Below are 24120 nucleotides of genomic sequence, written 5' to 3'. Positions count from 1 at the left end.
AGAAGTAGTGTACTATATGGAATAGGCTGCCATTTCGGTTGCAAACCTACCCCATCAGTAACAGAGCTGAGCATACTTCTTACATTAAAGCTCTATAAATAAACATCAACTAACGGTTGAAATCACACACAAAGAATTCACAAGAAAAAAGTGCATTTTATTTTAGAGGGTTTGACCAGATGTTTCAATGGAGGGAAAGCAGCAACAGTCCTCCCTCTGCACAGACTGTTAGGACAAAAAACAGCAAACTCCTCAATATGCCCCTCCCAGTCAAAAACTCTGTAGAAACCAGTCTTGTTCAAAAACATAAAAAAAGCCTCAGCCGCTTTAATTAGAAATTTCCTTAGGTTTAAAAAAAAAAAAAAAAGTTGCAACAAGTTCATAATAAACACCTAGAAAGGCATTGAACGCATAACAGCCCCTGTAAAAGATCTCGTCCCAGTTGAATAAAAGTGCTCCAGGTCAACAACAGGGGGAGCATGACTTTTCCATTCGTCCCTTTATTTCGTCTCGCTTTCTCCAGTCTCATTTCTCCTTGTGAGAAAGAGGTGGGAGCAGCCAATGTGTGAGCGATTTGATGACGCTGCTGTAACTGCGCCTGACTCGCGAGGAGGTGTGTCCCGCACAGCCCCTCCTATTTGGGGGGGTGGCTAATCTGAGTCCGAGTCACTGCTGTCCTCTGAGGAAGAGCTGCTGGAGCCCTCGGATGGGTCGTCGTCATTCTAGAGGATAGTAGAACATCTGGGTCAAATCCATTTTACTATTAGTGCTGTGATTGTACTAGGCAAACTAAATTAATCGAATAGTCCAATCAGATCTCTCAAAATGCAAACTCAGGTAAACTAAGCACACCTCAAATACTTTATTTGACCCAAGTCTACACTAAAGCATAGTGCCGTTCACCTCATCTTCGCTGTCGGAGCTGCCAGACGATTCTTCATCATCAGAGTCTGACGAGTCCGTCTTATCATCCTCGTCTGAGTCGGACGTATCCTGCTGGAGAGCAGGTAAAGGGTCTTTACCGCAAACTCACACGTTTACAGAATGGTGCACAGCATATACATTTATAACAGCACATGGAATACACAATTACAGGACAAACATGATAGCATAACAAATACCACGCACACACACACCTTAAAATAACAAGTTAAACACACAAACTAAAAACATACTGACGTAAAAGCATGTAAGAGTAATCAGTGTCACACTCCAACTGCCGCAGACTGTTTGAGCCTTAATCACAGTAAGAACGACTAAAGCCCACAGAGGAATTCAGGTCTTGATGATCTACCTTAACTCAGGGTTTCCCAAACTCAGTACTGGGAGCCCCCTGGGTGCATGTTTTGGTCTTTGCCCTAGCACTACACAGCTGATTTAAATAATTATACTGTTTAGCGCCTGGGGGGCCCCTGGATCAAGTATGGGAACCCCTGCTTTAACTAATCCTAAACCATTAAAATTGCAGGAGCCCACACACACAGCCCAGGGTACCACAGTCTGACCACCACCCATGCAGCTGCCTCAAAGTCTGAGTGTTTGTGTGTGAGTGTGTGTGAGAGAGAAGCAGTCTGGCGAGAGGGCGGAGTTACCTTGGCCCGGTACGCCATGGCCCGCTTGCCCTCTCCGACCTCTGCTGCGGCTCTGGCACCTACTACCTTCCCCTTCACTGTCGCCATCAAACACACCTTGGCCCCCTGGGTGCCCCGCGCCTTGGTGGTGCTCCGCCGTTTCTGCATGCGGGGGGGGGGGGGGAATTAGGAGGAGGATGAATAGATGGAGGAAGGTGTGGAGGGAGAGAACGAAGAGGGAGAACAGGGCGGCAAAGATGGAGGGTGGGCAGCACACAAACACGGTTCAAGCTCAAAGCAATGATGATTAGTAGCTAGATGCTAATATGATTACGTTTTTACCCCCCATTCAAATGCAGTAACGTTAGATGCCCGCTTGTGCATACAGATAGTCTCTACTGCAGTCACATCAGGCTACAACGACAGAACAAGGCAATTTAATTTACTAATCTAAATCAAATATATTTGGTGTCAGCTTTTAGTACTCCAGCTACAGAGAAGAGTAGCTATGGAATATGAAGGATGTGAATGGGGAATACAACTATAATAGCATTAGTGATAAGGGTCATAGCAGGAGTATGAAGTTCTACAGCTGCACCATCAAGAGCATCCTGACTGGTTGCATCACTGCCTGGTATGGCAACTGCTCGGCCTCCGACCGCAAGGCACCACAGAGGGTAGTGCGTACAGGTCAGTACATCACTGGGGCCAAGCTTCCTGCCATCCAGGACCTCTATACCAGGTGGTGTCAGAGGAAGGCCCTAAACATTGTCAAGCACAGCAAGCAGTACCGGAGCACCAAGTCTAGGTCCAAAAGGCGTCTTAACAGATTCTACCCCCAAGCCATAAGATTCCTGGGGCGGCCTAGTGGTTAGAACGTTGGGCCAGTAACCGAAAGGTCAGCTCAGGGATTCGATCCAGCAACAAGGTAGAAATCTGTCATTCTGCCCCTGAGCAAGGCAGTTAACCCACTGTTCCCCGGGCACCAGAGACGTGGGTGTTGATTAAGACAGCCCCCCACACATCTCTGATTCAGAGTGGTTGGGTTAAATGCATAAGACGCATTTCAGTTAAAGGCATTCAGTTTCACAACTGGCTAGGTATCCCCAGTCCTGAACAGCTAATCAAAGGGCAACCCAGACTTTTTGCATTGACCCCCCCCCCCCCCCAATCCTCTTTTAGGCTGCTGCTACTCTATGCATAGTCACTTTAACTCTACCTACATGTACATATTACCTCAATTACCTCAACCGGTGCCCCCACACATTGACTCTATACTATATACCCCCTGTATATAGCCTCACTATTGTTATTTTACTGCTGCAGTTTAATTATTTGTTACTTTTAGTTAAACAATTTTGTCATGTTTCTACGAACTTTACGGATACTATTTGGAATTTTCGTCTGCACCGTCGTGACCGCTCAAGCGGTCTTTCTGAACAAAACGCGCCAACCAAATGGAGGTATTTTGGATATAAAAATTATCTTTATGGAACAAAAGGAACATTTATTGTGTAACTGGGAGTCTCGTGAGTGCAAACATCCGAAGATCATCAAAGGTAAGCGATTCATTTTATTGCTTTTCTGACTTTCGTGACCAATCTACTTTGCTGCTAGCTGTTTGTAATGTTTTGTCTGCTGAGAGAGATGTCGTAACATAAACGCTTGAATGGCTTTTGCTGTAAAGCTTTTTTGAAATCTGACACGCCAGGTGGATTAACAACAAGCTAAACTGTGTTTTGCTATATTGCACTTGTGATTTCATGAAAATGAAATATTTTTAGTAATTTAATTTGAATTTGGCGCTCTGCAATGCAGCGGATGTTGACAAATGATCCTGCTAACGGGATTTTAAACACGTATTTTTCGTAACTGCATTGTTGGTTAAGGGCTTGTAAGTAAGCATTTCACCTGTTGTGTTCGGCATATGTGACAAATACAATTTGAAGGGTTATAGCATGAATGTATGTTTGCCAGCAGCATACCACCCTGCATACTACTGCTCCTGGTCAGTCCCTGGATGGGAGAACAGATGCTGCTGGAAGTGGTGTTGGAGGGCCAGTAGGAGGCACTCTTTCCTCTGGTCTAAAAAATATCCCAATCCCCCAGGGCAGTGATTGGGGACACCGCCCTGTGTAGGGTGCCATCCTTCGGATGGGACGTTAAACGGGTGTCCTGACTCTCTGAGGTCATTAAAGATTCCATGGCACTTATCGTAAGAGTAGGGGTGTTAACCCCCGGTGTCCTGGCGGTCACCTAATCATCCCCAGTTTACAATTGACTCATTCATCCCCCTACTCTCCCCTGTAACTATTCCCCAGGTCGTTACTGTAAATGAGAACGTGTTCTCAGTCAACTTACCTGGTAAAATAACGGATGAATAAAAATTTCAAAAAATGTTTGGGGCATTGTATATGAAGTGCTATCTTGAATGAGGGTTGAGTGGGATGTCAAGAATATATTTGAGAGAGTGCAACTCACTGTGGTGGAGAACTCTTTATAAACAGCTCGCTCCTGGGGAGAGAGAGACTGAAGGGGAAGAGAGAAAGAAAGAGTGAAAAATAGTAAGGGGGAAGAAATGACAAAATAAATTCTGTTAAGACTGATTTCTTCCAAAGGCTCTGATGTTAACATTTGATCTATCATTTCAACTGTTTAATGATTTTAGAAGAATACAACACAGGTTATAGGTTTGCATCGTGTATCAATGTCGCCTTACGCAATCTGTCTCGTTCAGTTTGATATTTTAATGCTTATTTGATTATTTTCAGGCAAGGCGACCTTCGGTGTCCACTGTTCAGAAAGTTGCCTAACAAATAGTCATTATTTGACCCAAAGATTACCCTCCCTTACCTTGACCCAGGCCTCCAGCTCAGCCTTGTACTCAATCTGCAGCTCCTCCACCTGCTTCTTGTACTTGTCCTTGTGGCTCTGGCTGAGTTTGTGCCAGCGCTTGCCGATCTCCACCATTCGCTCCTTCAGGCTGAAGTGGTTTAGCTCGCCGTTGGTCAGCAGCTCCTGGGAGAACATCTGGTAGCCGCTCCTGCAGAGAAAGAGGGAGAGAGCGACAGGGAGAATGGTTTAATTCAAGATTAATTTCACCCACAGATCAGTCAATACAAACTAAGGGTGTGAACGTTTAAATGAAATGTAATACCTAACATTAAGAAAAAAAAAACTAAAAACAGAATTGTTTTTACATTTTTTAATCACAGTGCAGTTATCACAAAACGACCACTAACAGGTCCCACTCCTCACCCTAAAGGGAAATATTTAACAAAATAGGCCTACCTAACGCAACAATGCTGTAATATTAGTGGGGATATGCAGCATCTTTCAAATTATTTGCCACAGATACAAAGCACTACACACATCTTTAACAAAGCGCTGATTAAGGAAATGATTGCAGTTGATATGCGGCCAAATTAAAAGGACTGCCAAGCCCATTTGAGCCGCAACTCGCGCTACTGAAACAGGTGCGTCTCTCTCAGCAATAGCATTGTTCACCATTACTCCCATTTCAACAGGGTGTTTATTCTCTTTATAGTGGGAGTTGAGACATACAGCTAGCAGCATTAGAAAGCAACAATTCTTCCCCTTTTAACCAGTAGATACCCACATTTGGTGCTTGTTTTATTTTGCCCTGTGTTTCATTTGTGAGTTTAAACTTAGTGGGCAGAATTTTGTTAAACATGAAACAAACTTGGCCCCTAGAATAATGAATACACAATTTGCCTCCATCAAAACAAGTTTTTTTTTTGCATATTTCAGTCTGGATCCTGTCTAAAGTTATGGGGGGTTGTAACCTATTCTAAAAATGGCACACTATAGCAGTTTGCAAAACATCTTAAAATAAACAAGACTAATGTATTATTCTAAACGGCATCATATTTCCCTACTTTAATCAACCAGTCCATTTTGAATGTGGTAAAGCCGTTGTGGTTTGGCAAGGAATGTTGCTCCTGTACAGTTGTTTGTGTATCCCATCAGTTAGATAGATACGTTTTTATAGGCAGTAATTTCTCATGGGAGGCGCGCAGCATTCGTGTGTGTATAAGTAATGGTCGAATCGAAATTGAGTGAGAGACGTAAATGGAGGGAAAAGAGAATGTAGGGAGAACTGTGATCACTTGGCTGTTTACTCTGTTGCGAGTCGCTAATGCACATAAATGAAATGAAATGGAAAGAAGTCAACGTGAATTAACGGTTGTCTTCAGGATAAAATGTCAGTTTATGTAACAAAACAAGCAAGTATAGTGTAGAGAATAATTGTTCCATCTAAACCACCGAAATATATTTTCCATAACCAAAAATATTGTATTTTCAACTGTTTGAAGCTGGTGGACAAAACCAAAAGTAAAAGACATCAAAACTAAAAACTTTCAGAACGGGAAGCTTAGAAATGGCGCACATAGAACAGATTTACCGCTTTTTGGACTTGCTTTCAATGAGAAGTGTGAATCTGGTCAGGTCGCCCAAAAAGTTACATATTGCAGTTTAAACGTTGTCCATTTGTCGCATCCCTGATACAAACTGCAATCCATGAGCAAAGGAATGGCATAGGTCCATCTAAATACACTGAACAAAAATATAAAAACGCAACATGTAAAGTGTCCCATGTTTCATGAGCTAAAATTAAAGATCCCAGAAATGTTCCATATGCACAAAAAGCTTATTTCTCTAAAAAAATTGTATTTTATTTAACTAGGCAAGTCAATTCTTATTTACAATGACAGGCTACCAAAAGGCAAAAGGCCTCCTGCGGGGACAGGGGATAAAAATAAATAAGCAAATATAAGACAATAAAAAGCCACTCTAAAATGATCAGTTTTCTCAAGTTTGTGTGTGTGCAATTGGTATGCTGACTGCAGGAATGTCCACCAGAACTATTGCCAGAGAATTTCATATTAATTCAAGCCACCTCCAACATAATTTTACATAATTTGGAAATGTGTTCAACCGGCCTCTCAACCGCAGATTACGTGTGCAGTATGGCGTTGTGTGGGCGAGCGGTGCCCCATGGTGGCGGCGGGGTTATGGTAAGGGCAGGCATAAGCTACAGACAACAAACACAATTACATTTTTATCAATGGCAATTTCAATGCACAGAGATACCATGACGAGATCCTGAGGCCCATTGTCGTGCCATTCATCCGCCACCATCACCTCATGTTACAGCATGATAATAAATGGCCCCTTGTCACAAGGATCAGTACACAATTCCTGGAAGCTGAAAATATCCAAGTTCTTCCATGGCCTGCATACCCACCAGACATGTCACCCATTGAGCATGTTTGGGATGCTCTGGATCGACAGTGTGTTCCAGTTCCCGCCAATATCCAGCAACTTCGCATAGCCATTGAAGAGTAGTGGGACAACATTCCACAGGCCACAATCAACAGCCTGTTCAACTCTATGCGAATGAGATGTTTCGCACTGCATGAGGCAAATGTTGGTCACTCCAGATACTGACTGGATAAAAAAATATATTTTTTAAGGTATCTGTGACCAACAGATGTATATCTGTATTCCCAGTCATTTGAAATCCATAAATTAAGGCCCCATTTATTATTTCAATTGACTGATTTCCTTATATAATCTGTCACACAATAAAGTCTTTGAAATTGTCGCATGTTGCGTTTATTTTTGTCCAGTATACATATTTACAGTGCCTTCAGAAAGTATTCACACCCCTAGACTTTTTCCACATTTGGTTGTGTTACAAAGTGGGATTAAAATGGATTTAATTGTCATTTTTGGTCAACAATCTACACAAAATACTATGTAATGTCAAAGTGGAAGAAACATTTGAACACTAATATATGTTGATTAGTTACATATTACACCCCGAGTCAATACACGTTAGAATCAACATTGGCAGCGATTAGAATCTGCGAGTCTTTCTGGGTAAATCTCTAAGAGCTTTCCACACCTGGATTGTGCAACCTTTCCCCAATTGTCAAGGTCTGTCAAATTGGTTGTTGATCATTCCTGGACAACCATTTAAGTCTTGCCATAGTTTAGACAAAAATTTGCTTGAAAATCTAACTCGTAACCCCAGTGTAGATTTGGCCTTTTAAGTTATTGTCCTGCTAAAAAGTGAATTCATCTCAGTGTCTGGTGGAAAGCAGACTGAACCAAGTTTTCCTCTAGGATTTGGCCTGTGCTTAACTCCATTCCATTTATTTTTCATGCTGAAAAACTCCCATCCTTAACAGTTACAAGCATACCCATAACATAATTCAGCCACCACTATGCTTGAAAATATGGAGAATGGTAGTCAGTAATATTTTGTACTAGATTTGCTGAATACATAGCATTTTGTATTCAGGACAAAAAGTGAATTACTTTGCCACATTTGCATGATTACTTTAGTGCCTTGTCATAAACAGGATGCATTTTTTGGAATGTTTATTCTGTACAGGCTTCCTTTTCACTGTAAGTTAGGTTAGTGTTGTGGAGTAACTACAATGTTGTTGACCCATCCTTCAACTCTGTAACTGTTTTAAAGTCACCTTTGACCTCATGGTGAAATCCCTGAGCGGTTTCCTTCCTCTCCGACAACCGAGTTAGGAAGGACGCCTGTATCTTTACATTGACAAGTTAATTGATACACCATCTAAAGTGAAATGAATACCATGCTCAAAGGGATATTCAATGTCTGCTTTTTTAAAAATTGTACCCATTTACTAATAGGTGCCCATATTTGCAAGGCATTGGAAAACCCTGTTCTTTGTGGTTGAATTGGTGCTTGAACTTCACTGCTCGACTGAGGGATCTTACAGATATTTGTATGTGTAGGGTACAGGGATTAAGTAGTCATTCAAAAATCATGTTAAACACTATTATTGCACACAGAGTGAGTTCATGCAACTTATTTAGCATATTGTTACTCCTGAACTTATTTAGGCTTGCAATAACTTATTGACTCAAGGGTTGAATACTTATTAACTCAAGATATCAGCTTTTAATTTTTAATACAAAATCTGTAAACATTTTGAAAAACATAATTCCATCTTGACATTATGGGGTATTGTGTGTAAGCCAGTGACCAAAAACTGAAAATGTTTTAAATTCAGGCTGTAACACCAAAATGTGGAAAAAGTCTAGGGGTGTGAATACTTTCTGAAGGCACTATATAAATTGATAAAAGGACATACAAGGGACCTACACAAACAACAATTAGCAACACACAAAAGCAAGTGAATCTAAGAGGTTCTAGACAAAGTGCCTGAATAAGGTGGTGAACGACATGAAAAAGGAGCAAAACAATGATAGTGACAGGGTGTGGAAAAATAAGAAAAGAAAATAAGACATTTGGGGAAAAGGGACTGAGCAAATAGACAGAGAAAATGAAAAAGAACATGGGCCAGGATAAGCCAAGAAAATAAACCATATGATAAAAAGACACCAGTAATAGCAATAACACTCAAAAGAGTCAGCGTGTGGATACTCACACTGGTGGCTTCTTGGGCTCCCCTTCAAACTTGGGTTTCCTCTGGCCTGCTCCTGACTGGGGCATTCTAGACTCCAACAATTCCCTCTGTGGGAGAAGAACTGTCATTACACCACGAGCACAGTCCACACACACACACACACACCTGGGTGTACTGTACATGTCAAATACTTGGAATACGGGGGCTCCATTGTATCGGGCAAATTAAATCAAGTATTTGAAAGTATTTGACCCAGGTCAGCAATAGGGTTAATGGTATGCCCATGAAAATTACACACCGGGACAGTTGAATGGATAATCAATAGAAATACACATTACATACATTTAATTTTTTACCCCTTTTTCTCCCCAATTTCATGGTATCCAATTGGTAGTTACAGTCTTGTCTCATCGCTGCAACTCCCGTATGGACTCGGGAGAGGCGAAGGTCGAGAGCCACGCGTTCACAGAAACACGACCCAACCAAGCCACACCGCTTCTTGACACAATGCCTGCTTAACCCGGAAGCCAGCCACACCAAAGTGTCGTAGGAAACACCGTCCACTTGGCGACCGTGTCAGAGTGCACGCGCCCGGCCCGCCACAGGAGTCGCTAGAGTGCGATGGGACAAGGACATCCCTGCCGGCCAAACCCTCCCCTAACCCGGACGAAGCTGGGCTAATTGTGCGCCACCCCATGAGTCTCCAGGTCACGGCCAGCTGCGACAGACTCGAACCAGGATCTCTAGAGACACGGCTAGCAACTGCGATGCAGTGCCTTAAACCACTGTGCCACTTGGGAGGCCCTCACATTACATACTTCAACAGTGTGCAAACAGTGACATCCAGCAAACAAACACGCAAATGTCAAGACTCTGGTACAATGGCAGAAAGCAGAAGAAACAAAGAAGAACAAGAAAAACTGAGATCACGCAAATGCATTCAGACGGGACGGATCCACCAACTCCACACTCCGTCGGGGGTGGAGGGATGGTGGAGAGAGAGGAAAGAGAAAGGGCAGGGGGTGGGGAGGGCAACCAACATTTTGACATTTCTTCAGCACAACCAAAGAAGACAGCGGTCAAACATCTGGTCACTGACCACGGGCCGGTACTGAACCTCGTATCGCTTCTGGTCATCGGCCGCCTTCTTGATCCACGGGATCTTCTCCTTCTTCTCCATGGCCTTCCAAGCCGACTCCATGGCACTCTGGGCCTTCTTGCGGTCACTCTAACCACAAGACACAGGACACAGAATTGTTAAACCTTAGGACTCTATGGATTAAAACGCATCCCTAGATGCAGTACGGCAGGGGCCACAACTGGCCCACGAGCCAATTTGATTTGACCCACCAAGGTATACCGTGTTTAAAAAATGTTTTAAAGTTATGTTGTTGGAAAAGATAACTACTTTAATATAAATGTAAAACACTAAAACCAAATAGAAAACTATAAAAATGTATATGGACCTACAGTTTATAAAAAAATGTTTTTATCTAGGGCTGTTTTGCGGACACAAAATGCTGCTCGCTCACCCTGTACTTGGCCAGGTAGTCTCCTATGACGCTGTGTTGCCACATCTCCTCGGCAGTCTTGGGCGTCTCAGGGATTTTGGTCCTCTTCTTGCCGTCACGCTTCTCTTTCGCCGTCAGGCCAGCGTGCACCCAGTGCTCCAGCTCAGCTTCGCGACAGCGCTCCTGAAGGAATGCGATAGAGACAAACCTGGCGTCAATGCAGGTGACATATACATTGAGTACCTAGTACACTTTTAAAACAGAGGAGGCTAGTGGGAGGAGAAATAGGAGGACGTGCTCATTGTAATGGATATCAAACTGTGTTTGAAACTGTTCCATTTGTCTATTACAATAAACCCGTCCTCCTATAGCTCCTTCCACCAGCATCCACTGCTTTAAAATGTAAACGATCCACCCTCACTGTATCTTAACAGCTCAAACATCCCCATGACCCAACATATGAAACGCTTAGTAAACCTTACTTGTGCCTGACCAGGTGAAAAAAGCGTTCACTGTAACTTAGAAAGCTATATCCCAACTTGCCAAGTGGCTGATAGGTGGTGACATACCTGTTGTAGTTTTGTGAGACCCACCTTGGCGGAGGGGGACTTGGCTCCATGCGGGCTGCCAGCAGCCCCCATGCCCAGCCGCGAGCCCCCCAGCTTCTCCTCCGTCATCACGCGGTCCCTCTCCTCCTCTGGGAGACTCTGGGGAAACAGAACCGACAGAGGCTTTCATAGACTTCCACTTCGAAAACTCAGGTTAGCTAAGCATGTGTAGTGTGATATGTATAGTACTACAGATATGGTTATATTCAGTTCTACTTACCTCTAGAAACCTCTGTAGGTCAATTTCATACTGCTTCTTTTTCTGTAGCCAGAAACACCAACAGCGGGGTGAAAGAAAGAGCATTGCTCAGATTTGTGAATGACAAAAAAACAACTTTGTTATCATGACAGAAATCATTTTAAACCTTCACAACACTTCTACAGCTATAAACAGGTATTTATCTATATTTTATGCAAGGTTTCCCAGAAGCAGCATGACATGGCAGCAAAAAACAAACAATTGAAACCAATAGAGGCCAAAATACTTGAAGCAGCTATTAAAAAGAAGCAGAGGACCAAGTCCAGGACTTGATTACGAAATGAAAAAGAAAATACTGGTGTTTCATTGCATTTCCTCATGAACGGAGCTGAACAAGACTGACCTGCTCACAGCGTTTCTGAAACATGTCCTTCTCCTTCTGCGTCATCACCTTCCACTGCTTACTGCACAGCACCATACGCTCCGTACTGGGAACATCCTTCATGTTCACCATCAGCTCGGCACAGTATAGGGAGTAACCGTTCCTGAAGACCGAAAACCATTAGCTCAGCGCCATAGAATCCAACTACACCACAGGTCTTTAAACCCCACAGAAACCAAGATCTAACTTACTGTTTGCAAATAAATAAAGGATCTCCTATCCATAATCTCTGGATTAAAAAAAATACTGAGGGCAAAAATCCCTTTTGGTCTTTACAGAACTGCCTAGAGACCACAGGGGTCTGGCAGTGGTAGTGCTGCTGACACTGGACCACATATTTCCTGGCAACAGGGGGTTTGAGCGCCACCTCAGTCGCTTTTCTGTGCCCCTATACATTCCTCTACCCTCTCTCCACTTGCCCACTATTCTTTCATTCAAATAATGTGACTCCGATCAAGCAACTTACGGCGGTGGTTTGGTTGGCCTGCCGTCAAACTTGTCCTTGAGCTGCCGCTCGGCTTTGGTGAGGACGGACTTGACGTGCTCTTCAGCATCTGGATGGGCCTCTTGGTAGACTTTCATACTGCCCTGTAGTGAGAACCATAGATTCAATCAAACTTTTTGGTTGACAATGAGAAATTATGGACAATTTCTCCTCATCAAGACTTAATCTGTGAAATTGTAATTGATTGTGACTTTCCTAAAAGGGATTAAATACTATTTATTTAGAATGTGCATGTTACTCTCTAGGCAGTGTATATCACACATGATGAATTAGAAAATGTGCTGGTTTACTCTACCAGGAAAAGGTAGTAAAGGATTACCAAGTTGTGTCCTGACAAGGTGCTATACTATTAAATATTTACTCTTGACCCTTCACCTCTAACCTCTTACCGCATAGTCTTTCTGCAGCTCCAGGGCCTTGCTGATCCATTTTAGTCTCTTCTTGTCTGAGAGCTGGGACCACTGTCTCCTCAGAGCCTCCTTCAGCTCCTTTTGGCTCACCTGGTAACCCCAGAGAAAGGAAAGGCATTCACCATTCACCACAAAGGACTCCAACAGGGACATTTTATTTTGAGGGTGAATTAATGGAAGCACAACACTCAACATTTCCATTCAGCAAAATCCCAGACTTAGCTGGATGGGTCCTCTGCAAACACTCACATCAGGGTGGAGCTTCATGTAGGTCTTCTTCTCATGGTTGTACCACAGCTGCTGGGGCGTCTTGGGCTTCTCAGGAAGGTCCGACTTCTTTCTCTCCTCTATCAACTCCGGGTGGTCCTCTCTGGACGTGAACAAGAGCAAAGATATTAAGGCAGCTGTATATGGGTGGTATACCCTTTCAACAAACAGAGGGGTGATCACCTGCAGGGTTTTTCAAGGGAAATTAGTCAGCTTTGGAAAGTGTTGGTTATTATCCAGTAGAGGAAGTTAATTTGGCCACCGAACACGAAGTAACTTGTTAACCGGCTTGAAAGAGACAGAAAATGCCACTCACTTGAATCGGGCCATATTCTTCTCAAATGACTCCTTCTCTCGCTGAAACTCTGTGATGTACTTTTGCTGTGGGGAACAGAGAGTAACCCTCAGTGAATTAGCTATTAACTGAAAAACTAACAGAGCTGCTACAATTGAAGATGTGTAGCTGTACAGAAAGCTATCAAATTTGAAGCAAGAAAATAAAGTAATTAGTTCAGTGATGTCATGTTTAGATGCGAGAGCTGCTTTGAATTAAATAAAGATGATCCCAAAGGCATAATGAAAGAGCAGGGTAGAGTTGACCATCACCTTTTTCTTGTCTGGGAGCTCCTTGTATTTCTTGGACAGAATCTTGGTGAGGTCAAGGTTGCTCATCTCCGGGTGGATCTTGGCATACTTAGCTCGCTTCTCCATAAAGAACCGGAAATACGGTGTAAGTGGTTTCTTTGGGAATTCTGGGTGTGTCTAATAGGGTGGAAAACAGAATAATTGCCATTCATTTGGTAGAAGGCGTGAGATTGGCAACAGTATTGTGAATGATCAAGTCTCCTCCTCCAAATAACCCTAGTATTTCATGGAATGTCATAAGTACAAGGTAAAATCTGATTCTTTACCTTCAATTTCTTCCCTTTGTAAGGGTTCTTCACAAACTCAATGACGTCAACTATGAGCTCTGTCATAGTCCTGAACTTCCGCACCTGAAGACAGTATCAAATAGATAAACTGAAATTCTGTTGAAAACATTTTCATAGTGCCACTTTGCCAGTAGATAGAGACGACAGACATTTTTTTCTGCAATTTCTGTGACACTCTTCCCTCCACACAGAAAATAGATTTTCTGCTTTTGTGATTGGCTGAAATTATGATTGGCTAACCTCAGTAGACACCTTCGCCCACTTCTGTTTGCACATGTCACCAGTAAAGTCTCCGAAGCAGACCTTCTCCCAGTCAAAGTGGGACTCGGTGGTTTTGTATTTCATGGCATCACCATCAGGCAACAAGCTCTGAATCCTCTCCAAAAGAGTGAGGCAGTCCTCCTTACTCCATGCATCCACAACTAAAACAGACAAACTGACAACCATCAAGCAACATCAAAGGGCATGTGTTTAATTTGTTTTGACTTGCCCCTTTAGTAGACACAATAAACCTCAAGCTGACCCTGGAATAGATAAACAACTGACAGACATACCTAAGCAAATGTCAAAAACAAAAGTCAACCAGAATTCAACACAATATTACAAGATAAAAACATGCACCTACATGTAATTACATAAGCATGAAGGAAGGATACACAAAATTACAAAACTATTACTAGAATAAATTATATAGCTCGTGGTTGATGAATGGTGGTTTGATTATTTGGCCTACCTGGCTCAGTTTTTATCTGAATGGTCTGGGAGGCAGAGGGCACACTGCTGCTGCCGTTCATGGTGCAGCGTCTGTGGGCAGCTCAACTGACCCGATTCCTAGAGATTCTGGAACCACAAAATCAAAGCAAACTTTATTTGTCACAGGTGCCGAATACGTGTAGACCTTGCCGTGAAATGCTTACTTACAAGCCTTTAAGCAAAAGTGTAGTTCAAGAAGAGTTAAGAAAATATTGACCAAATAAACTAAAGTAAAAAATCATTTAAAAGTAACACAAAATAACGAGGCTATATTACAGGGGGTACCGGTACAGAGTCAGTGTGCGGGGTACAGGTTAGTTGAGGTAATTTGTACATGTAGGCAGATATTCCAATACGTAAAGATATTGATCTACACAAGAAGATTTCTCAAATTCAAGAACTGACTTTTGACGTTCCAACCACGGGTTCTAATACGTTATCCTATGGTTATGTCCACGACTAAATATGTTCAAAAACATTGACACGGAGAGGGTGCACGTCGTGCATATTATTCAGCTGACAAAGGTCAAACGTCTTTACTACAAGTAGGCTAACCAATAGGCCATGCACAGTTGCCATGGGGTGTTCCTAATGTTTGGTATAACAGGCGTCACTGTGCACACAAGTTTCCCCCTGGCAACTTCAGACTATAGGCATACACTCTTAAAACGACCATGATGCATTATAAGCGCAACCAAATGAAGAAACTCTTTGCACTGTAACTGACAGCGAAGAGACCTGGGACTGAGTCCCTGCAAAGTTCTACTGCGTAGCCTAGGTGAACACCTTGCATAGTCATAGTGTAGAACCCCTGTATATAGCCTTGTTAAATGCTACTTTGTTACTTTTTTTTTTTTTTTTTAACTTTAGTTTATATAGTAAATAAATGTCCTACCCTCCAAATTTGCATCACCGCTATTTTGCAGCCCATTATACACCAAAGCCAGACTAAACCTTCAGCAGCCCACTCAATTGAGTACCCATTACCTGTAAGCTACAGTGGGCAAGGGACTATAAATTAGACTATAGCATTTCAGCATTATAGACCTATCCAACGGCTGTGTGAGGAGTGAAGCAGGGATAATTCGCAAACGTGTCTGTGGCACTGCAGTCAGTACTTAGTATCTGGTGTGGCCACCAGCTGCATTGACTGTTACTTTTGACCCCCCCTTTGTTCAGGGACACATTATTCCCTTTCTGTTAGTCACATGTCTGTGGAACTTTATTTATTTATTTAGTTTATGTCTCAGTTGTTGAATCTTATGTTCACATAAATATTTTCACAAGTTTACTGAAAATAAACGCAGTTGACAGTGAGAGAATGTTTCTTTTTTTTGCTTATATACACTGCTCAAAAAAATAAAGGGAACACTAAAATAACACATCTTAGATCTGAATGAATTAAATATTCTTATTAAATACTTTTTTCTTTACATAGTTGAATGTGCTGACAACAAAATCACAGAAATTATCAATGGAAATCAAATTGATCAACCCATGGAGGTTTGGATTTGGAGTCACACTCAAAATTAAAGTGGAAAACCACACTACAGGCTGATCCAACTTTGATGTAATGTCCTTCAAACAAGTCAAAATGAGGCTCAGTAGTGTGTGTGGCCTCCACGTGCCTGTATGACCTCCCTACAATGCCTGGGCATGCTCCTGATGAGATGACGGATGTTCTCCTGAGGGATCTCCTCCCAGACCTGGACTAAAGCATCCGTCAACTCCTGGACAGTCTGTGGTGCAACGTGGTGTTGGTGGATGGAGCGAGACATGATGTCCCAGATGTGCTCAATTGGATTCAGGTCTGGGGAACGGGTGGGCCAGTTCATAGCATCAATGCCTTCCTCTTGCAGGAACTACTGACACACTCCAGCCACAGGAGGTTTAGCATTGTCTTGCATTAGGAGGAACCCAGGGCCAACCGCACCAGCATATGGTCTCACAAGGGGTCTGAGGATCTCATCTCGGTACCTAATGGCAGTCAGGCTACCTCTGGCGAGCACATGGAGGGCTGTGCGGCCCCCCAAAGAAATGCCACCCCACACCATGACTGACCCACCGCCAAACCAGTCATGCTGGAGGATGTTGCAGGCAGCAGAACGTCACGTCTGTCACATGTGCTCAGTGTGAACCTGCTTTCATCTGTGAAGAGCACAGGGCGCCAGTGGCGAATTTGCCAATCTTGGTGTTCTCTGGCAAATGCCAAACGTCCTGCACGGTGTTGGGCTGTAAGCACAACCCCCACCTGTGGACGTCGGGCCCTCATACCACCGCCATGGAGTCTGTTTCTGACCGTTTGAGCAGACACATTTGTGGCCTGCTGGAGGTCATTTTGCAGGGCTCTGGCAGTGCTCCTCCTGCTCGGAGGTAGCGGTCCTGCTGCTGGGTTGTTGCCCTCCTACGGCCTCCTCCACGTCTCCTGATGTACTGGCCTGTCTCCTGGTAGCGCCTCCATGCTCTGGACACTACACTGACAGACACAGCAAAACTTCTTGTCACAGCTCGCATTGATGTGCCATCATGGATGAGCTGCACTACCTGAGCCCCTTGTGTGGGTTGTGGACTCCGTCTCATGCTACCACTAGAGTGAAAGCACTGCCAGCATTCAAAAGTGACCAAAACATCAGCCAGCCAGCATAGGAACTGAGAAGTGGTCTGTGGTCACCACCTGCAGAACCACTCCTTTATTGGGGGTGTCTTGCTAATTGCCTATAATTTCCACATGTTGTCTATTCCATTTACACAACAGCATGTGAAATGTATTGTCAATCAGTGTTGCTTCCTAAGTGGACAGTTTGATTTCACAGAAGTGTGATTGACTTGGAGTTACATTGTGTTGTTTAAGTGTTCCCTTTATTTTTTTGAGCAGTGTATATATATGATCACTGGTGACCAATGATCATAGGTTACAGAAATAATCCCTGATCTGACATGACTTGGTTGGTAGCCTAGCATAAAATCTATTTTCACACATCTATCGGTGATGTCTTCGAGGATGGGAGGAATGAAGGCTGCATAGGTTATCCCAAAACAGGGGCATCGTCTCCGTTACAGGCTATGCATTCCTCTCAGCTATACCGCTAACTTAAGCTACTTGTTCATCGTATACAGGCTAGTGTCTACTCTAGACCTGCAATAGGTTATAATAATGGACCGTAAAATTGCTCAGACAGGGCTTTACTATGCAAGCTGCATATCACAGGGGTTCCGGGGCAGCCGATGTGCCCAGGATGCACAATCCTTCGACGCAATCCGTGCATTAGGCTACATTCACAAGATAATATGTTTAGGCCTATTGGGCTACTTCATTGGAATTGTACTAAAACACCATGTCATTACGCAGATTTGTAAATTAACCATCCATTTAGACATATTGGCTAGGCCTAGCTGTTAGACTCTCTATGCAAGGTGTTGGCATATGCAGGGGATTGAGGATAACATTGTAGTGAATTTGAAGGGAAGCCTGTAGGAACTGATGCACACAACTCCATGGCTTCACAGTCAGTGACAGTACCATTCATTTTCAAAGGAATAAAGATGATTTAGAAAATTATCACAACAATATCAAAATCTCAATTCTAAAGTGTAGAAAATGTGTCAATTAAAAACAGTTTTATATTATTCAATTTAAACAAGTGGATCAGAAAATAGAGAACTTAAGAGATTGAAACTAACATTATATTATTATATTTTAATCAGTGTATTAGATCATTAGACTAATAAGAGAGTTACATGGACCCTCGGCCCCAGTCCATCCTATCTATCTATCTATCCAACCTTTATCATATGAGAGAACAACATTGCGTAGCCTACTTCAGGGCAGTGGCACACAATATAATTGTAGGACCGATCAATGTTTTGTTTCATCGTGTGATTTTTCAATGGCAGCAGAATTATTTTCTTATGCTTCCAAAACTGTACCGCGAGCGTGTGTTAATGTTCAGACCAAGCTACAGGGCTCTTAACTCCCGTACAGAAGACACCGAGGTCCAATGACCTCGGAGTCATGATCAAGGGCTAGGGACCGATTAGTTCCGCGACCAGGCTGGCATTTTTCTGCTTATTTTCCATCGGGCCCCTAACCGAAAGCCTAACTAACCGCGACTGGTTTGGTATATAGCCTAGCCTTGGTAGATAGCCTAGGCGGAGGGAGCGTTTTAGAGAAGGGAATAGAATGTTGGAACAGCTTGAACATTCCATGGCGGCGGGCTGAATCGAACTGCCAGAAAGTGCGCGACTACCCCCGCCCGTATCCCCCAATCGGTGGCGCAGCTGTGCACTCGACCGAGGCGCCGCTTTCTCGGTGTATAGGCTACAGTGTTATGGCCCGCTCATAAGGTCAAACTTCGGAACACACAACAGATCCTCCAAACTTATTAGAGAACATAGGCCTACATTGCACACAAAAAAACTTGCCACATGCATGCATTTCCTATCTACCGATACATTTTGGGAATATCTAAAACTATGAAAATATATAAAATGCTCATCATATACTGCATTCAAATATTTCGAGGGGCCGTGGCATTGCTAATGTAATGTACTTCTATTTTTGAGTCAAGGCTACTCGTAGCCTAATAAATTTGTCTTGGGAACACCGACCGTTTTCTGCTTCCTACCCCAGTAATGGCGCCCTTATTCCGGCAGGAGTCAAAACGCAGCTTCCGCTGGCAAGAAAAGTATTCTTACCGAACACTTTTGAAAATAACATTATATTATACCACGAAATGTTACATTAAAAAAACGCTCAGTCGACTTAATTTCTTATTAGCAGCCTGGATGTGTAGGACACGTGCAGTTTGGTAGTATAATTCGTTATTTTGTGAAAAGTCGTTTTAATGGTATAATTTGGAGGAGATTGCACAATTAACTATCCATGTGGTTTTATAAGCTACCAAAAAGAGTAAGTGCACATTTCAGAAACGCTTATAACGTGAGGATTTCCTGAAAAACAGATACGCGAGCGGGCGCATCTGTTTGCTCTTGCCCCAAAGCTCTCACTGCAGAGCCGCCATGAGTGTTACAAAGACTGGGGGAGACACGACTTGAAAATCGCTTATAACGTCGTCAAAACACAACTTTTCACTCACCTTTCGTGACAGTTAGAAACCAGCGTTGATACTAAAAATCAAGGTATTCGTGTTAATTATTTTAGGGCTGTTTAAGTGTCTATTTTTCAGCCGTAAACCTCAGGGAGTCAGGTTGAAACGGATCCGACAAAAGAAGCGTCTGTTTCGGTATGAAACTCCGCCCAACGCCGCAGGGGGAGGAACTCCAAGGGAAAACATGCGAGAAAAAAAGGAGACAAAGACGGCAGTATTTCATAAGAAATTGTTTTATTGTGGTTCTGTAATATCTTTAATGAATAACGCATTTATTTTACACATTTTATCAATTTAAAATCATTTCGATATTTGTTGACAATTCATGATTGTATTTTATTCTTATAGTGACTATCAATAGTGTCTTATATAAAATCCTTAATTCTAACTAGACATTTATCTGCCACCCCCTTCATTTTAGCCAGAGTCCATGACTGCTAAACCGATTAGCCTATCCGCGGAATAACACGGGGCCTCAGAACAAGCCAAAATGGGACTTGAGAGATCCTAGGATGGATGGAAAGTTTCATTCAAGGCTCGAATTCGAAAGGCAAGGGAAAATAAATGAAACGTTCAAGGAGCCTATAGCCTTATAGCACTAGCAAGTAATATATTTGCATGCAGTTGTCCTGATAATATCTAAGGTCTTGTTTGCTAATGCCTATTCTGAAATGACAACTGTAGACCATGGACATACTTCACTTTTTCCTCCGTCCAGCCTTTCATGTAGGCTACCAACACCAATAGTGTGCAACTGCAGCCAGAAATTCAGGGCATTCCTGCATGTGATCTAGAGTCCCATTGTGTCTCCTTTATGAACACCCGTCCCCCTTGGTTCCTGCATGAACGCCCCCCTTCGAGCACCCAGTGCAACTGCAGCCCGCAATTCAGAGCATTCCTCTTGAGCATCCAATTGGTTCCTTCATGAGCCCCCCCCCCCATGTCGAGTATCCTATTGGTTCCTGCATGAACACCCACCCTGAGCACCCCATTGTTCCCCCCTCCCCAAAAGCACAACATCTTCACGCTTGTGTGACATTTTTGAATGTGGGTCAAAAGGGCAATAAAAGTATCTGAGTTTTTTCACCGGTAGAGAGTGTCCTTCGCTCCCACCTGCCCTCACCCTCGACATACGAGGGCGAGGACACTACCGGTCGCCCCTGCTTCATGTTAGCACAGCAGGCGGGAGGCTGTGACACCGTGTGCTAGCTTGCTAGTTAGCTAGCTAGCACACGATGTTGCCCCCGCCTCCCGGAGAAAACTCGACAGGTGGGGCACAGCAGCACAATAGTTAGCACGCGGTTTTGCCCCGTTCTGCTGTGTACCGGAGTCCTCCTTGGGACTAGCTGGCTAAACTAGAACAGTGTCCTTCACTCGCCGACGCCGGCCTCGAGGACGACCCGGAGGGCGAGGCGCAGGGCGATCCGGATGGAGGCTGTGGAACTCACTCAGCAGAGATGAGTCCAAGATGTCCCCCACCGGCACCCAGCACCTCTCCTCCGGACCGTACCCCTCCCAATCCACGAGGTACTGCAGACCCCCCACCCGACACCTAGAGTCCAGGATGGAACGTACCATGTACGCCGGGGCCCCCTCGATGTCCAGCGGGTGCGGAGGGACCTCCCGCACCTCAACGTCCTGCAGTGGACCAGCTACCACTGGCCTGAGGAGAGACACATGAAATGAGGGGTTAATACGATAGTAAGGGGGAGCTGTAACCTATAACACACCTCGTTTATTCTCCTCAGGACTTTAAATGGCCCCACAAACTGCGGGTCCAGCTTTTGGCGGAGGGGCAGGTTTCGGGTCGAGAGCTAGACCCGGTCCCCCGGTGCAAAAACAGGGGCCTCACTGCGGAGGCAGTCAGCGCTCTCCTTTTAAATTATATTTTTTTTAACCTTTATTTAACTAGGCAAGTCAGTTAAGAACAAATTGTTATTATTATTTTCAATGATGGCCTAGGAATAGTGGGTTAACTGCCTGTTCAGGGGCAGAATGACAGATTTGTACCTTGTCAGCTCAGGGATTTGAACTTGCAACCTTCCGGTTACTAGTCCAACACTCTAACCACTAGGCTACCCTGCCGCCGCCTCCTGCCGCCCACTGGCCCGTTTCAGGGATTCCTGGATGGCTCTCCAGGTCTCCTATGAGCGCTGCACCCATTCCTCCACCGCAAGAGCCTCGGTCTGACTCTGATGCCACGGTACCAGGACCGGCTGATAGCCCAACATGCACTGAAACTGCGACAGATTCGTGGAGGAGTGGCGGAGTGAATTTTGGGCCATCTCACCCCATGGGACGAACCTCACCCACTCTCCTGGCCGGTCCTGGCAATACGACCGCAGAAACCTACTCACATCCAGGTTAACTCTCTCCACCTGCCCATTACTCTCGGGGTGAAAACCCGAGGTCAGGCTGATTGAGACCCCCAGATTCTCCATGAATGCCCTCCAAACTCGGGAAGTGAACTGGGGACCCCGATCATAAACTATGTCCTCAGCCACCCCGTAGTGCCGGAAGACGTGTGTAAACAGGGCCTCTGCAGTCTGTAGGGCCGTAGTGAGACCGGGCAAAGGGAGGAGACGGCAGGGCTTAGAAAACCGATCCACAACAACCAGGATCGTGGTGTTCCCCTGTGACGGAGGAAGATCGATGAGGAAGTCCACCGACAGGTGTGACCAAGGCCGCTGTGGAACGGGGAGGGGCTGTAATTTCCCTCTAGGCAGGTGTCTAGGATCCTTACACTGGGCGTACACTGAACAGGTTGAGCCATAAACCCTCACGTCCTTGGCCAAGGTGGGCCACCAGTACTTCCCCCTAAGACCCCGCACCATCCTATCAATCGCCGGATGACCAGAAGAGGGTAGCGTGTGGGCCCACCTGATCAATCTGTCGCGAACACCAAGCGGGACGTACCTCCGACCAACTGGACACTGTGGTGGAGTAGGTTCTAACTGTGACGCCCGCTCGATGTTCGCATCCACCTCCCATACCACCGGTACCACCAGACAAGAGGCCGGAAGTAAGGGGGTGGGCTTGATGGACCGCTCCTCGGTATCATAGAGACGGGACAGTGCGTCGGCCTTAGCGTTACGGGAACCTGGTTACGAAATCTGGTGAAAAACATCGCCCACCTTGCCTGGCGAGGATTCAGTCTTATCACCGCCCGGATGTACTCCAGATTACGGTGGTCAGTCCAGATGAGAAAAGAGTGTTGCGCCCCCTCAAGCCAATGTCTCCACACCTTCAGAGCCTTTACCACAGCCAGCAACTCCCGGTCCACCACATCATAGTTTCGCTCCGCCAGACTGAGCTTCCTCTAAAAGAAAGCACAGGGGTGAAGCTTCAGTGGCGTGCCCGAGCGCTATAATAGCACGGCTCCAACACCAGCCTCGGACGCGTCCACCTCCACTATGAATGCCAAAGAAGGGTCCGGATGAGCCAATACTGGAGCATCGGTAAACAAAGCCTTCAGACGACCAAAAGCTCTGTCCGTCTCAGCCGACCACCGCAAACGCACCACTCCCCCCTTCAGCAGTGAGGTAATGGGAGCAGCCACCTGCCCAAAACCCCGGATAAACCTCTAGTAGTAATTGGCAAACCCTAAAAACCGCTGCACCTCCTTTACTGTGGTCGGAGTCGGCCAATTACGCATGGCCGCAATGTGGTCACACTCCATCGCCACCCAAGATGTGGAAATGTGATACCCCAGGAAAGAGACGGCTTGTTTGGAGAACACACATTTCTCGGCCTTGACGTGCATGTCATGCTCCAACAGTCGCCCAAGTACCCTGCGCACCAGAGACACATGCGCGGCGCGTGTGGCGGAATAGATCAGAATGTCATAGATATAAACCACCACACCCTGCCCGTGCAGGTCCCTGAGAATCTCATCTACAAAGGATTGGAAGACAGCTGGAGCATTTTTCAACCCATACGGCATGACGAGGTACTCATAATCGCCAGATGTAGTACTGAACGCGGTCTTCCACTCATCTCCTTCCGGATACGCACCAAGTTATACGCGCTCCTGAGATCCAGTTTTGTGAAGAAGCGTGCTCCGTGAAATGATTCCACCGCCGTGGAACTCATTGGTAGCGGGTAACGGTTAACTGAACCCCACTGTGATGGAATTTAGCCCTCTATAGTCAATGCACGGACGCAGACCTTCCTCCTTCTTCTTCACAAAAAAGGAACTCGAGGAGGCGGGTGACGTGGAGCGCCGAATATACCCCTGTCCCAGAGATTCAGTGACATATGTCTCAACAGCCACCGTCTCCTCCTGTGACAGGGAATACAAGTGACTCCTGGGAAGTGCGGCGTTGACCTGGAGGATTATCGCACAATCCCCTCGTCGATGAGGTGGTAATTGGGTCGC

General features: G+C 44.8%; 1 protein-coding gene across 16 annotated transcripts; it reads right to left on the bottom strand.

The window, feature by feature from the left end:
- Nucleotides 1–136: 136 nt before the first annotated feature.
- On the bottom strand, nucleotides 137–19958 carry LOC110529975 (nucleolar transcription factor 1). 16 transcript variants are annotated; one of them, XM_021612680.3, is made up of 20 exons: nucleotides 19731–19958; nucleotides 14615–14721; nucleotides 14122–14303; nucleotides 13861–13944; nucleotides 13556–13711; nucleotides 13266–13330; nucleotides 12932–13052; nucleotides 12662–12772; nucleotides 12234–12355; nucleotides 11729–11870; nucleotides 11347–11388; nucleotides 11088–11225; nucleotides 10540–10701; nucleotides 10107–10235; nucleotides 9029–9114; nucleotides 4425–4614; nucleotides 4053–4100; nucleotides 1593–1733; nucleotides 904–993; nucleotides 137–722 (listed from the first exon to the last, which is right to left on the bottom strand). In XM_021612680.3, exons 2-20 carry the CDS (start codon nucleotides 14673–14675, stop codon nucleotides 651–653), a joined length of 2142 nt encoding a protein of 713 aa, XP_021468355.2. In that variant the 5' UTR covers nucleotides 14676–14721; nucleotides 19731–19958; the 3' UTR covers nucleotides 137–650. The 16 variants fall into 16 exon arrangements, with proteins under 16 accessions (XP_021468355.2, XP_021468354.2, XP_021468356.2 ...); XM_021612679.3 differs by having other exon boundaries at nucleotides 904–996; nucleotides 19731–19950; XM_021612681.3 differs by having other exon boundaries at nucleotides 904–996; nucleotides 10125–10235; nucleotides 19731–19926.
- Nucleotides 19959–24120: the final 4162 nt, after the last annotated feature.

Source organism: Oncorhynchus mykiss, chromosome 8 (genome assembly GCF_057628025.1).
Source record: "Oncorhynchus mykiss isolate SJ-2025 chromosome 8, ASM5762802v1, whole genome shotgun sequence".
In the NCBI taxonomy this organism is placed as follows: domain Eukaryota; kingdom Metazoa; phylum Chordata; class Actinopteri; order Salmoniformes; family Salmonidae; genus Oncorhynchus; species Oncorhynchus mykiss.
Note: the sequence above shows the minus strand (reverse complement) of the source record. Positions and strands in the feature narration are given on the sequence as shown.

Excerpts from the sequence above, each read along its gene's own strand:
- LOC110529975 (XM_021612679.3), bottom strand. The coding sequence starts at position 14,675 with ATGAACGGCAGCAGCAGTGTGCCCTCTGCCTCCCAGACCATTCAGATA. Across the intron at positions 12,773-12,931 it reads ACATGAAGCTCCACCCTGAT|GTGAGCCAAAAGGAGCTGAA; the intron begins GTGAGTGTTTGC and ends TGGGGTTACCAG. Across the intron at positions 4,101-4,424 it reads AGCTGGAGGCCTGGGTCAAG|TCTCTCTCTCCCCAGGAGCG; the intron begins GTAAGGGAGGGT and ends CTTCCCCTTCAG.